Source organism: Stegastes partitus, unplaced genomic scaffold, assembly GCF_000690725.1.
Source record: "Stegastes partitus isolate 25-593 unplaced genomic scaffold, Stegastes_partitus-1.0.2 Scaffold5, whole genome shotgun sequence".
NCBI lineage: Eukaryota > Metazoa > Chordata > Actinopteri > Pomacentridae > Stegastes > Stegastes partitus.
This window is the reverse complement of record NW_007577736.1, coordinates 98436-114021: the sequence shown is the minus strand read 5'-3', so window position 1 is coordinate 114021 and position 15586 is coordinate 98436. Positions and strand designations below refer to the sequence as shown.

Below are 15586 nucleotides of genomic sequence, written 5' to 3'. Positions count from 1 at the left end.
TCACATGACGTTTAAATCATGTGACTTTGAGACCACATTCTAATGTGCAACATGAGATGTGTAGAAAAAAAGCTTGGACCAAATTGTCATAGCAAATAGTAGAACATTTTGGTTGATCAAAGATTTCAACAGATTATGACAAATATAAAATGAAGTCTGTATTAATATTCTAATGCAGATAGCTTTTTAATTTACATACCTCACTGAGTGCACTGTAAAACATTAAGGATATGTGAAATTGTGCAAATTCATCACTACATTTTAGGACTGCATATCACTGACTGTGGTAAAGTAGTTGTCTATTTCAAAATATGGAGAGATGTTGGTCTTTCAAGTTAATGTATCCACAAATTTGTCCGTTTTTCAGCACATTTGCGGCAGAGCAGTGAGTGAGTAGCCCTGCAGGTACTTCTGGAATTGTTAAGAGGGATATGTAGATATTTTGGGACTATTACATAACATCGAAGTAACTCAGCTATTTTAACAGAATAAAAAAATTAATAAAAAGATTTCATAGTAATACAATAAATGAATAGGAATGCAGATCGGTGTGAGGCTGATATTTTCATACTAACTAATACTACATACAGTGCTTGACAAGTTTATTAGACCAACTGTATATTTATATAAAACATCCAACATCATGAAGTGCTGTAATGCGCCCTCAGCTCTCGACGTTTTACTATTTTAAACAGGAATGAGGAACTTCAAAACTGAATTCACCTTTTTATATCTAAATCTAAGTCGGCTCACTGAGCTTCTCTGAGAAGTCACAAATAAATCAAGCACAACATTCAACCACTAACACATTTTTTTTTCTGTTCAGGAATGCAAGCAAGTAACTATAATTTGACATCTTAATAGAGAAATAATAATGTGCTTCACTATTTTTTCAGGTGTTTTTGTAAAACAGTAAATCTGAAAATTCATGAATAAGAATAATAATTATATTTTAGCACTAAAAATATCATCTGGGTAAAAGAGTTTCTACATACTGGTGTATCAGCCATCACAGAAATTACCAGTGCTGTTAATTTAGGGTAGCTGTGGCATAAAACTTACATTTGGTGGTGGTCTAATAAATTTGTTAAGCACTGTAGGTCACAGGACCATCACACAGGAGACTTGGGTTCGAGCCCCACGTGGCCTTATTATTTTTTGGTGTTGTCGTTCGCTGTTTACTGTCACTTTCTGCCACTTTTTGATGCTACTGTTTCCTTTTGTTGATGCTACAAAAGTACTTGGTTAAGTCTAGGCATCAAAGCTACTTTCTCCAGTTCGGATCGTGGTTCGGGTTAAAATACACCTGTTCACACGCTTTTCACTATCTACTTTCATTTATAGTCTGTTTTCTGCTGCTGTTGTTGCCTTTCATTTTCTTTGGCTGTTTGCTTTTGTCGGCACCACAGAAATACTTGGTTAAGTTCAAGGAAAAGATCATAGTTTGAGTCAAAACACACCCTTGCAAACACTAAACACAAAGCTCCAGTTGGTCTATACCTTTATACTGTGACAAGCCCAGACCCATGATTAGCCTCTAAAAACGTAAACACAATTTTACAGCTTTTTCTGTAACAATAGTACAATTTTGCAATGTGAACCGACTATTACATTTCTTTTGGGTGAGACTGTGCTGCCACTCCAAGTTATACTGTGGTGATATGAATGCAAACTTGACTAAACAAACTGAAAAAAGACCAAAGAAACCAAGTCTAAATATAGACAATTTCAGGATCAGTGTGTCTTGTTTGACAAAAATAGTTTCACAATATCCACTTTTTAAAAAAATTAATACTTTTGAATAACATCCTGTTTAGAAAACATTCAAATGAACACATTTGAAACGTGACAGATGGTGTTGGTAAAGGGGTACTTAAGCTCAGCTGATAGAGCTGTGGGAGTGTATCAGATAAAAAAAAAAAGGCAGGGAACCACGGCTGCACAGCACACTGGCATACAGGTGAGGGAGGGAAAGCAGACAGACAGACAAAGGTAGAGGGAAACAAAGACGTGGATGGGTGGGATTTCAAGCAATGATGGTACATTTTACAGAGTGGCACTTTGAGAGATTGCCCTGGAAAAAAGCCTGCAGCAGTTCCCCCCCTTTCTCTAAGGTTTAAAGCCTCAGCCATCACTTCACAGACAGAAGAGTGACATTCAGTGAGGTTGTTGTGTGTTTGGATTCTGACCATTTCTATTCTTAGAAATGATCAAACTAAAGGCGCACAGTGAGAAAAAAGATTAACTGCTGTGAAGGTTTTTTTTTCATATCAATAATGGTTCCCAAATGGTGTTTTGGTGAGGATACAAACACACACAAAAACACACATACCCACGCACATACACACCGATTCTCTTTTTTCTCCTCACTCTTCATCATCATGCTAACCCTGCGTGTTTCACTCGGCAGGAGACAGAGGGGCTCATTGTTATTCCACAAGGGTCGGCTGATCTCAGCCAAATCTGTCTGTGCCTCGCTCCTCATTCCACATCATTCCTGTATTGTTTGGCTCCCAGGAATCTGAAAATCTCTCATCTATGGGATCTACTGGAAATGTGGGAAATCTGCGAGCGAAGCCCTATCCCTGGGGGATTCCTCACCCAAGCTGCGGGAAAGTCTGAAGAGAAAGCTGAGCAAAGATGGAGAAGGAGACAGAAAGAGGAAGGCTTTACTCTGCTCCACGCTCCTGAGGGCTACAAAGCCAAAGCTGTTCTAATATTGAGAGAAAAATGCCCAGCCAAGCTGAGTTTGGTTTTTGCTCGGTTATTATGCGTCACTGAAGGCGGAGTGAAGAGAGTAGCTGGCTATCTCCTTGAAGGAAGCATGTGTCTCTCCTTGAACGACCAGAGCTCATCAATAAGTGATGCCCTGTCTCTTCCAGTCTATCACACAGAAGGAAGAGCTGCCTTGATTTGTTTCAGAAGACAGTACCCAACACAATACTGTCTCTATTCTCCCTTGCTTCGTCAGATGACATCCCTTGTTGTCTTAAACTTGATGCTTTTATAGATTTATGGACTGTATTCCAGGCTCCCAGAAAGAGTTTGAACCATAGTGAGAAAACTGACAAAGTGCAGTTGTCCTGATGCCCTTTGCCTCACCGTCCTGTGACTCTGGCTCAATACATTCCAGCAGTCAGAAGACAACCGAGAGCAGTGATAGGGGCTTTTTTTTTTGGCCACACTGAAACCTAATCCCATTTCACAGTGGCATGCCGCCGCGCCAAAATAATCACTTGATGGGAGTTGAAAGTGATTACCACTGTTCACTCTTATCTCCAATGAGTGCAGAGAATATCGTCCAACAACAACAACAACTGCTCGCCTCTGTGATGCCAGGCCAAGTGAGGAGCAGACGAGGGGGAATACAGCCACACAGAAAAAAGAAAAAAAAAACAAAAGCCACCAATGGTTTTTTATGGGATGTGTGTCTGCGTTGCGTACAAAAGATGCATGCACTGTAAGTCGATTCGCATGGATAAGTAATTAGAACAGTGGTCCATCCCTTTACACACAGCCTACATATTTAACAAACCCCTCTGGAGACGTACAGTTTGCGAACGTAAGTGAATTGCCACACAGTGGGTTTTGGGGATAAGTCATAATCATCTGGTAGGATTCCAAATAAATAGCATTAATTTATTGTTTATCATAAATTAAAGTTTTTGATTTTAAGCTGTTTTACTGCTAATTCCAATATGCAGTAATTCTAAAATCTCTAAAGACCAAAGCCAGACATTTCTTTTTGCAATATCCTGATAAATTAGATTCAAACAAATCCTTTTGAAAAAAAAAATTACTTATTACTTGTCTGCCTCAACACAAATGTAAATACTGTTATTTGTTTGTTCAAAGCATTTTTCATGTAACCAATGGCAAAAAATTATTTACATACTGTACATTTTCATGTCAAGTAAAACTTCTGATTCAGAATTTCATGCTACACATACGGCGCTCAAGGACATGTCAGCCTGCTGAACGCCTGCTGTCATAGGGGCTTGAACCGGCGGGCTTCCAGCTGAAGGACGGTCTCGTCGCTTGCTACATCACCCCACCGCTTAGCGTTCCTCCTGACAGCAGCACTGAAATGGGGGCGTTTCCTCACCTGATTGCCAGACATGACATAGAGAGAGTTCCTGTCCAGGGAGAAGGCCATGTCCCGGAGGATGGGGCTGCTATCCTTCATCACGGTCACTGTCTCGTACAGCACTCCTCCCTCCAAAGGACCGTCCACTCTGATCTGCGGAGACACAGACAAACAGAGACAAAGAGACGTGAACGCTGTGCCACAGGACACAGTGGATGGTTACTGTACATTTGTAGAGCGACATCTGTCCTCTACTGTATCTCACTTTGTGTACTTTGTACGCTTCCCCTTTTGCATCTGTAGAAAATGTTTCTCAAATGCCAACTCGGTGTGTTGTGATATACAGGAACAGTCATATTTAAAAGTAAGAAAATGGTCTAATGTCAGCAACTACCTGACTGACACTGAACCATAGAAACATTATGCAAAACAGTTAGACTCTATCTACCTCCCTTCACTAAAATTTAGAGTGTAACACAAAAAACAAAATACAAGATAAATCTGAGTGATGATACTATTAGTTGTTTTTTAAAATTTTCTGTAGAATTAATATTATAATAGTGAATTCTTTTGGCCACTATAATTGCGTAGTAAAAATCTGACCTCAAGGCTTTGTTGTCAGTTGTATGACCATCCTGCTTCATCTCGTGAGTCCTGATCTGTTTTTTCATTTGAAATGGTCGTAAAACTTTAACCACAAGTTTCCTTCGTTTGAAGGGTTTTAAGTCTTTCCAAACACTACAAGCCATCCTCATTTTGTTCTGTGCTTACAAATGGACTTATTTAACAATGGCTAATCAGCCATAAGTAAAGTTTTCCTCCAAAATATCAATCCATTACAACATTAACTCATTAACCAAGAAGCTGCTTATGAAAAGAGACAGGCAAAATAGCTTGTTCATTTGTAATTTAAAAAGAATTACTTGAGAAGTAAATCACTGAAACTAAACAGTTTCCAAATGGAAACAATATGTCACAGGCTTAAAAAGTATATGAAGGTATATTAAAAAGCTTATTAATGTATATTTTAAAAGATTTTACTTGAAGGTACAGTAGATATGATGATCGACAACAAGTTTATTACTAAGTATGCACCCAATTTAAAAAAAAAAAAAAAAAAGAAAGAAAGAAAAATCCAGATGTGTTTAATCTAGCTGAGCACATCCCAACAGTTAAACAACGTTCATGTCAACATGTATCGTGTCATATAAATAAAAAAACACTATGAGTACAGAATTTTAAAGATTCTGTACTGACACTCCATAACTCTTGATTTTCTATTTCTACATGTTATACAGCCATAAAATGTGTAAATACGACTTTAGTTTGTGGGAGCACCTTTCATATAGATATGCTAATAGTAGCCACGTCCCTCTGCTTTCCAGTTTTTGTGCTAAGCTAACGCTTGACTGAAAACATCACAGAGCTGGATTTTGCAGGGATGAAATTGATGTCGAACTTCTTATCTATCTCTCAGACAGCAAATAAGCACATTTCCCGAATGTCTGTCCAACAGCTTAGTTACAGTTTGGTTTTCACTCAGCGTGTTTCATGTGATTTTCCTAACATGTGACTAAAACCTCACACAATACACTGGGTGTGGGTATTTGCAATGGAGATAAGCGTCTGGATGCTTTGGGTTGGTTACATTTGCCACATGTCTTGGTGGCGGCTCATTGTTGACTTGGTGGTGTGTGTGGGAGTTCTGCAAGTGTCTTCATTAGTGCCACTTAGAAAAGGTGCATTCACGGTCAGTGGTGAGGAGAGGGAGGAGAAAGAAAAGACAGAGCAGCTGCTACTCAATCAGTAGTCCGACAGGCCGTTGCGACTCTGACCCACATTCACCCCTGAGGTTAAAGCAGTGACGCAGTTGAGTTTTGAAATCTGTTCAGCGAGCTCAGCCTTAATTTGACTTTGGAGTGACTTTCAGACAGAAATCTTTTGGGGCTCATTAAATGCAAGCATGGAGAACAGATGCCCACTGGTGAAGGGTTTTCGATTCTCTTCTCCCACCTCAACACTTGCTGTTTCAGTAAAGTAAACAAATAAGCAATTCTATCTTTCGAAAAAAGTGGCTTATTGATGTGGAGGCTGTCGAAAGGTAGCCTTGTGAAAGACGTGAAAATGCTTGTAAAGATTTTTAGCTGAAAAGACCCTTGTTATTGCAGATATAAGTTAGACGTAGTCAGGGCATAATGAAAGCGTTTTAATATTTCACCTATTTGCCACAAAAATATACCTCCTTGTTTGTCTTTTTCTGTGTACGGTGCAGCCCTTCAGTTTTTATTTCACAAAAATACCTCTATTTGCACTCACAAAGCCCATCTTTCACTGTTGGTGCAGGACTGATGTGAATTGCATCATTCAGTAATGATAACTTGACACGTGAAATATAAGTCAGAAAAGTGAAACAAGAGAGCAAAGTCTGAATAAATCATGATAGCTATAGAGAAAAAAAAAAAAAAAACCTCATTAGCTATGCAAACTCAGGTTGAAGCCCTATTTAAATTCCAGGGAGATTGGATCATTAGCCATGTGATGCAATTACAGTAAAGCTGAATTAATTTCTCAATCACAATAATTACAAGAAATACCAGATAATGAAGAATTGGAGCAGAGAATTGTGGAAGTGTTGTGAAACGTCTGCAGTGCGATTATGCCAGTCTTCCCCGCATGCATCCGAACGTATGAACTTAGGCGACCTCGCCACCCGAATCAAATTTGACTGCGAAAGATTTTGAATGCGTGCCAAGTCTAACTCGCGCACATGGTGGCAGAGCCTCCGCAGTCTCTCAATGGGGACAGTCAATCAATACAAACTGATTACATGATTGGATCCCCTGGGCACCAAAACTTCATCAATCAATCACGCCTCCACCTTCCAGGCAGCTGTGCCTCTCCAACCGTCAGTTCTGCCAGCCAGGAATGAGGAAAGGAGGGAGAAAATATGTGCTTAAGTGTGTGTGTGTTGGGTTATGTGGGTGGGAGGCTGCATATGGTGGTGGGGGGGGGGGTGTGAGGCAAGGATATGGCGTCATCTTCCACATGCAGCAACACCACAGTAAAACGTACAGTAGTGGCATGAAGGTCCTGTCTCTTGATTCTGTCACCGATATTACCTCAACACCCCGTACAATCTTTTCCCTGAAACAGTTATTTCAAAGACAAATCTTCAAACTAAGCGGCTTCTTCCTCTCCCTCATTGCCTGTTTTCTTTCTCTCTTGCTCGTATTCTTCCTCCTCCTCTTCCTTATCCTATTCCTCCTCTCCCATACCACAATCCCACACAGTAATGGAGCCAGTTTACATTATATTTCCCACACTCCTCTCTTCATAAATAGCACAGATAAAGACCAGGGAATTTAAGCAATTCTGTGGTGAAACAATCTTTGAAAAAAAAAAAAAAACCTAACCTCAAAACAACCTTTTCCAGGACAACTACTGAGCCGTGTGTGACTTTAGTCGAGTAAGATGAGGTTCACCAGTGAACAAGGATACGGGGCTGAGCTAAGACAAATACTGACCCATCATGACCAATCTGTGGTGTTTGATTTCAGCGGATTTATAAGTGGTTTTATCATCTAAAGTAGGGCTGACCAGGCAGAAGCCCTCTGGGAGTACAACAGGTCCTCAATCTCTCCTTAAGCCCTACAGCTTCATAATGAGAGTAAGGCAGGTTTAATTGGTTTTATAATGAGCCTGCTTGTTGGAAATGACACGCAAAGTTACATACGCACACACCTAGTACACAACTACACACACGGGCGTGCAAACAAAATACACTGTACACTGGGCACTTCCATTGGTTGCTCCTATTAAATTTGTAAATTGTCTGCATGATTACTTCTTTGATAAGTATCCTAGTCTTGGATTGTGGCATATCAGGAACACACACATACACCTAACATGCACATATATATATGACAACCTAATTATGTTCCATTTACACTTTTATAACACTTTCTTTTTTTTAAGTGTCCAGAGAAAATGCAGGCAATTTTTAGTACACTTTAATTTCGGCATAGTTTCATTGACTACATTATTAATACTGTATGATTTTACTCATAAGAATAAGAATAGGGTTACACCTACAATTGTCTGACTCTTTGAATGTAGACTGTGAGTGTAAGCCTGCCATTTGTGGTTTGCTTTTCACATGACTTTCTCCTTCCGCTCTGTGCCTCTTACAATTTTTTTTTATTTATCACACTTACATATAAACATTGTTTCCATTGGCGAGATCACAAATACTTTATGATTTCACTTACAAAGACACATTTTCACTTTAAGGTTCGGCTTCAAATAGTCGGACTCATCAGATGTAGACTTCAGGTCTAAGTTTGCCTGTTTCTTTGTGCTTTTTAGGTGGCTTTCTCCACTATCATGCTATCTGCCTCCTAACATTTTTAAAATCCACTAACCAAGAAACAAGAAAAGAAGTTTCCAAGCAACAACCTACATGCTGAAAATAGCTAGTTTATCTGAGGGTTTGGATAGTGCAATAAGACAGGCATGCTTTGTTCTTTTGGGGAATTAGGCAATTTAATGAAAGTGCTCACCTCTGTGCATGCACCAAAACAATTCACCCTGACACGATTACAGCAGTACTGTCACTGCATCCTGGGCTCAGCACCACCCAAGATGATTGTTTTAAAGAATTACAAACAAGCCTGAGTCTTTTTCTCCTCCTATAGCAGAATGATAATGAGGTGAAACAGACTATTCTCCAGTGCACTGTGGGAAAAGGTCCAGTTATGTGAGACTTGTGACAATAACATAAATGCCGCGTCCTTGCAGTCTGTCACTTCGACCACCAGACTGTTCAGTGATTGAACTGACCAGGCATCAGATACAAGCAACACAAGATCAATTTAGTTTCTGTATGCCTTCATATGTTGAAATCTTTTTCTGAAGTTTTAATGAGACAGGGAGAAAGACAGCTAATTCCAGCTTGACTTCATTGTTACATCTGCTGCAGCTGTCTCAGAGGACAGAGCCTGTGAGCAGGTATTTCCACACAGTGCTTATGGAGTTACACTTGAGCATCTTGCTAGAATGTAGCAATTGGATTTCAATCAACCTCAAATGCTTCTTGATTATGCTTTTTATATTCACCAGCAGTTCTGATCCAGCCGAGATGTATGACAATGTATAAACGGGGTTGTGGTAGAGTAGTTAAGACGATACTTCAAGGTTCATAACAAAGACTGCATATTTTCCAGAAGCCTCAGTAAAACTCATTTTGTGGACCTTCCTGTGTGGTCCATGTCATGTAACAGAAGAACTGTACTCATTTGCCATTAATACCACATGCTCAGATGACCTCAGTGTACTTCTCCTTTCATTCTTCTTTTCCCAGTTTCTCACAGCTGACAAGGATATATATTTAACCCATGAATAATATTTAAGCCAATAACAGCGATATCCTTCCTGCTGCTGAAATTCCCTTGCAGAACCTGCAATGGTTATAAACAATCCAGCTTAGTTTGGCTTCCACAAACAGATATGCAACCTGAGCCCATGGGCTCATAACGAAAACAGCCTCTCTTTCTCGTGGATGGGTTTGCATCTTAAATACTAGGCTGCTCTCTTATGATGAGAGCCAAAGAAAGAAGGAAAAAAGACTTCTAAGATGTCACTTGGCTTGAACTGGGTTGGCTCAGTTGTAAAGCTGCCAGGCCTTGCATGAGCAACACACTCACTCAGATGTCTCTCCTGTGAGTATTTACATATGGGATTGATTTCAAGGGATGATTTTAAAGCAGAGGAAGTATAGATGTAAATGTCCCTAAACCCCAGATTTTTGCTTCAGATTGGAAAACCCTCTTGGCGCAGATGATTACTGTGTTTAGGCAGTAATGGCCATGCAAACAGAAAGAAAATGTGTCCATATATGGCCAGCCGGTCTGTGCCCAGTTAACCTAAACATATGGATGATGACCCAGGAGGCAGAGGACAGTCTGCTCAGCCAGTCACTCCCAATCTGCCACTCTGACAAGGTTTCGTCTTTCCCTGAAGACCCATCAGTCTAACATATTTGAACCAAACATGACAAGCTCGGTATATTTTTTCCAAAGACAAACTTCTGTGTTCCATTCTTTACGTGACATTATGCTGGAAATCGCTGATTAGTCATCCTGCATATAAACATTTTGTTTAGAGTTAAGTATTGTTTTTCATGTAAAACCATCGAAAGTAATCAAAATTACAGTTTGGCAGAAAACCACCCTGAAACCATCCGCTGTTCCAAAAAAAGGGCACAGAATGAAAATGCATGCAAGACTAGATCTAAAGTAGATGTACGCTGACTGCAAGCCAGACGGCTTTTGGCACCATGGATGCTCCCAAGCTTGACTCAGTATTGTTACACAGGGCATGCAGTGACATAAGGGCCAGACAACTGTCCACCTTTAAGGCTGAGTGGCTGTGCATATGGTCCGATAGTGGCTGACAGCCGAGCAAAGAGTGCATTGATTAGCCCATATATCCATCATGTCCCTATGAATGCTAAAGAGAGGAAGTTCAGGGTGGAGCTGAGCTGCTGCAGCTAATGAATACAAAGAGCATCACTGAGGTGAAGATATATATTACAGAGCACGACTAATCATTCGACCATCATGTTAACTCCAGTCACAAAGCGAGGCATATTGATTACAGCCACTAGATACGCTGCATGTTGGCAAGTGCATACCTAAACGCAATTACGAACTGGGTCGGAAGAGAGGTCATGACGTGTGAGTGTGTGCGCCCGTACATGTGTGTTTTTGAGCAGTATTGTTAAAAGCCTTCCAGTGGCAGCAGCCAAATTTTCAGTTCGCCTTAACCTTCAGCTGCATGGCAAGCTTCCAGGTCCTCATACCACAATTTCTACAACTCAACCACAGTCTCCTCTCAGTCTGTGCATGTTCACTTCTTTTCTGTCTCCTTGAGGACATAGTTTCCTGTTCTCCGTTTCCTGTCCTCCTCCATGCGGCCCCCATCCCTCCAATCATTCCCATTGTTTGTCAGGTTCCCATGGCCCACCAACAAAAGCAGTGGGAGGGGGACAGTGGAACAATTCATCGCACCCGTATGGTCTTCATTTTCCTAACCGCAGTGCAGTCACAGTTATGTGTTTCCATTTGTGTGACCCATCAGGGGAAAGGAAAGAAAAAGAAGGAAGAGAGGACAAAGAGAGTTGGAGCCGCTAAATAAAAGCCAGTCAGAAAAAGCAGGAAGATGGACACCTTTCTGTGTTATCACAAAATTGCCTCTCTTAATACCATTTCAGCTGCACTGAGACATCAAGTGGCGATCTGCTCTAAAGACTTTTACCCTCAGGTCCAGCTCCGTTCATGCAGTTATTAAAATCCTTTCAGTTTAGCCTCAAACACACCTATTCTGCCTGCGCCCCTCCCCTCCTCCTGAAACCCCATTCTAATGATTTCAATCGCCAAATCTCCCTTTCCTGGCCTCCCGTACAAGCCGTGACTTTGAAAAGTTCAAGTCACTTAGCCATGCGCTGAAGAATTTCCCCACCCGGTCAACTCTCTCAATAAGCTGTAATGAATCTGCTATTTGCACATGACACTATTTGACTAAAGCTTTATTTGCCGTGAGCTTAACATTTTCGACCGTTTTTAGGGAAATGCTGCTGCTGCTGAGTAACTGCTGCCACAGAGGTAATGTGATGGTCCGTTTTTATTTCATTCAACACTGCACCCACTTCATATTAGCCTAAGTGCATCCTCCAAATTATATTTCCCTGCACCGAGTTGGTTCTCTTACAGTGATTGAAAAGTTTCTCCGTGGCAGCCATGACATCACTGGTTTCCCCCTTTAACTTAGAAACATACCAAAAACACTAAATATTGCTAGAAAGTAACAACATCTTGGCGCTTAGTTGTGAAATCTTCTTAATACGCTCGCTATGTCAAAGGAACATCCAGTTCCATTCTGTATACCACAGTAGTCCCTCACAGCATTACTGTGCTCTGCAGAAATATTTCCTCAGAAAATCAATTCCGCTCAACACCTGCTATGTGTTTGAGGCTGCCACAGGGTAAGCAAAGGTATAATGTCATTCTACAGTGTGTTTACTGCTTGCTTACTTACTTGCTAGGCTACAGCAGCACAGAGGCAAAAGTCTGTTCTTCTTAATACAAAGAGAGGAATGTATGTAAAAACTAGTGGAAATGTGTTTGGTGTTCTGTGTACAAATTTACATACACACAAGACAAAAGATTAGTCAATTTTCGTCAAGTACTTGATGCACCGTGGAATAATTTGACCAGCTCATTGAATACATTTCCATTCAGACATTTTTGTACAAATTGTATCTGCATACACCAAACCACCACATTTTTTTTCTGAGCTTCTTTAGAAATGAAACCCTTTAGGATGAATGAAGCTACAGAAGTGGATCACAATCAACTCATGTTAGGCTGCTTGTGCTTTTCCCTACAAGCACTCAAAGCTAGCAGGGAGAATGCTCAATAATCTGTTGGTTTTTTATAAACTATATCTAGCAAAATCACCCAGTAATGAGACAAAATGAACCCTTTCATTATTGCAGTACCTTATAAAGTGGAGTAGAGGATCTACACAGTTACACAATACATTGTGTTGTTACGGTGCTACCAGAAATGTGAGGCTAAATTATAAAGGAAAATCTACACATTAGGTATCAACAGTACTGTCCTTAACCCCTTGCATTGAGAGTACATGCAGCTTACAACTAAGCACTGTACTGTTGCTGCTGTGTCTCCCGCTGAGAGGTGAAAAACATATTTCAGTTTACTGATTTGAAGAATTTTGTTCAGTTTGATATTAAGCTTTGTTGTCACTGTTATTTCGTTGTTTTTCTCTACGACTAGTGATAATGTCCTCATTCAAACTCATGTCTCTGCACACATCAGTAGTAACATCTCTTTCAAGTTCAAGGTTTTATAGTTCAGTCCAAATCTAGGTCTAGATATCTAGTGTTTATGAGGTCAATATCTCAGTAGCCACTTGTGCAACCCAAAATCACGGCAATGTTGTTGTTTTGTGCGTCTTCTGCAGTCTTTTAGTAAGCTTTAAACAAGGAAGTACCATCTTGTATGCAACAGCTGAGTAAGACATGACAAAAACTGCTTTGTTAATCAGTGTTAATTTGGTACATTCAGTCCATTTTGAGAATTCTTTTGAGTTTTGCATGTGGTTTTTCGGATTTTAAACTCCACCATCTTTGAGCATTTGCCTTTATCTGAATTTTTAATGTTTCTTTCAGTGATCATGAAATTGGTGTTTGTACACCAAACATACTGTACTTTGTGTTTCTCAGGTTCTGCTTGCAGGTTTGTAAGCTCAGGGACAGTCTTTGTCAGGCTCGCTCAGGTTTGTTCTAGAGTATCACATGAGCAGAGCTGTACGATTAAACTCAGATGTGCCTCATTGCTGCAATAAATTGTTAAAACCTTGATGTGACGGTACTGACTGAAATGGTAATCTTGCCTTCGCTGGGTCCTGCTAGCATTTTGCTAACAAGTGGAAACTGTGCCTGTGTGAAAGCTGCATCTATCTACAGCTCCTGCCGAGAGACTGGAATACATTTAAATAAGGATCAGTGCGAGATAATGAATTTTACCCAGATTCACCTCATTAGTGTACGTCATGCAAAGTGTAAAAGCCCCTTTTGTATTCAGCCCGGAGTTATGCACGGGGTCATATTACTCAGCTATAATCAACCACCTGAGGCAACAAAGCTGTGGCAGATGATGATGGAAATGTCCTGTTATATCTGCAACACGAGTAGCCTAATCGAGAGACTTTGATGGGCACATCCATATGCTGGATAGTGAGACTGTTGGTTATCCCGGTGAACTTTCACCCCAGTTACACCCTTTTTTGCGGCAGGCTTGACCTTTACAATGGCCCTGCTGCTGGAGTGATCTGCTGATGGCCTTTTTTGTCATGCCCCATTTACACCGAGCCTGTCCATTTGGGGGTGATGGAATAGGATTGGAGAGGTGACCCCGTGCTCCTCGGAGGCTCCTAGGAGTCTGAAATCATGGCTGTACGTTCTGTCAGTGTAATGACTAACGCTGGCCTTTAAACACTCTGCACTTAACAGCAGTGATGACGAATTTCTCACTCTGCTCACCCAAAGTTTGCTGCTCACTTCTGTAGCACATACCAAACCTACTTCTTTTTTTTTTTGGTCAATCTTCCTTATCTTTTATTCGGAATCTCTTTCTTTTTCTCACTTAGTATCTCTGTCTTTCTTCCTCACGATCTGTTGTTTCTCTTTTGTCCCTTGGCCATTCTTCTTTCTTTGTCTCACAGTGCCTGACTGTTTTCATTTTCCCCCTTTCGCTCTCTCTCTCTCTCTCTTGCTGTCAGGCTATCTTGTCTTTTTCCCCGATGGCTCATCAAATGAAAAAGCTGCAGTGATGCTATCTGTGCCCCCAGTCTGGACCCATGTGTGTGTGTGTGTGTGTGTGTGTGTGTGTGTTGTGTGTCAGACAGATTGCTCCTCATAAGACTGAGGCCCCCAGGCTAATGTCACAACGGTCCTCTCACACATTTCCTCAGTCAGCTTCATGCTGTACGACTGTGCAGAAAGCAGAGCCCGCGGTCCTTACCAAGTCAATCCAGTTAGATCAAAGACCAAGCCTTATAGAAACTTGATTATAATAAATCATTACAGTATGCATGTGGAGTAAAAAAAAAAACATGATGGACAATGAGCTGAATCAACTTTATGAATCTCTCAGAAAAGGGGTCATCCGATGTCTGTGGGCCTGGTGTAAGAGATCCTACGGCGTGAAAAAAAACGTCACCACGGTAGATTTGCACTCACAAATTGCTGTTTTCTATGCATCAATTTAGCAGCATGTTTTGTGAGCATTCACATTTCACGTCTGTCTGCTTTGCTTTGCTTGCCTCATCGTGTTAAACAACCAGTTCAGTGAGTTCGACTTACATTAATGGATGAATGAACATGAAATAAACCAACAAGAGGCCAGTATGCTTAAAATTACATGGGCTGCATCTGACAATATTAGTCGGTTTATGAAGTAAGAAATATTAAATCAGGTCATTTAATTGATTGACAGAGCTACTATCTTGATAATCAGTTAATTATTTGAGTTGGTTTTATAATATGCTTTCTAAAGTGTGAGGATTTGAGTTTTTTCTTTCTCCATTTCTTTTTGAACTGCTGATTAGGTAAAACAAGCAATGCTGGGGGGGATTTTGACAATGTGTTTTAACAATGTTTTATTGTCAAAACTGATAACTTCAGAAAATAATCTTCCGATTTGAACTCTTCTCTATTCTCTCTTCTCACTTTCTTTTTCATTTGTCACTGTACTACTTTTGTCAGTTTCTTAATGTACAAACATGAAAGGCTTTAAGGTGAAGCTATCTGAAAAAGTGCACCATTATCCCCATTGGAGCGTTTATTGTTTCTTGTGTGTTTGACAGTTACTAGAAGCTCTTTGAGAGAGTTTTTTTTGCGGGCACCTGAGGTGTAGT

At 40.4% G+C, this 15586-nt stretch overlaps 1 protein-coding gene across 1 annotated transcript in view; it reads right to left on the bottom strand.

The window, feature by feature from the left end:
- Nucleotides 1–15586, bottom strand: part of LOC103355490 (plexin-A2) — a 78368-nt gene that overhangs the window by 41989 nt on the left and 20793 nt on the right. The window contains exon 4 of the mRNA XM_008279322.1: nt 4106–4240. Within this exon, the coding sequence (XP_008277544.1) occupies nt 4106–4240 (135 nt within the window). The remainder of the gene's footprint in view (nt 1–4105; nt 4241–15586) is intronic.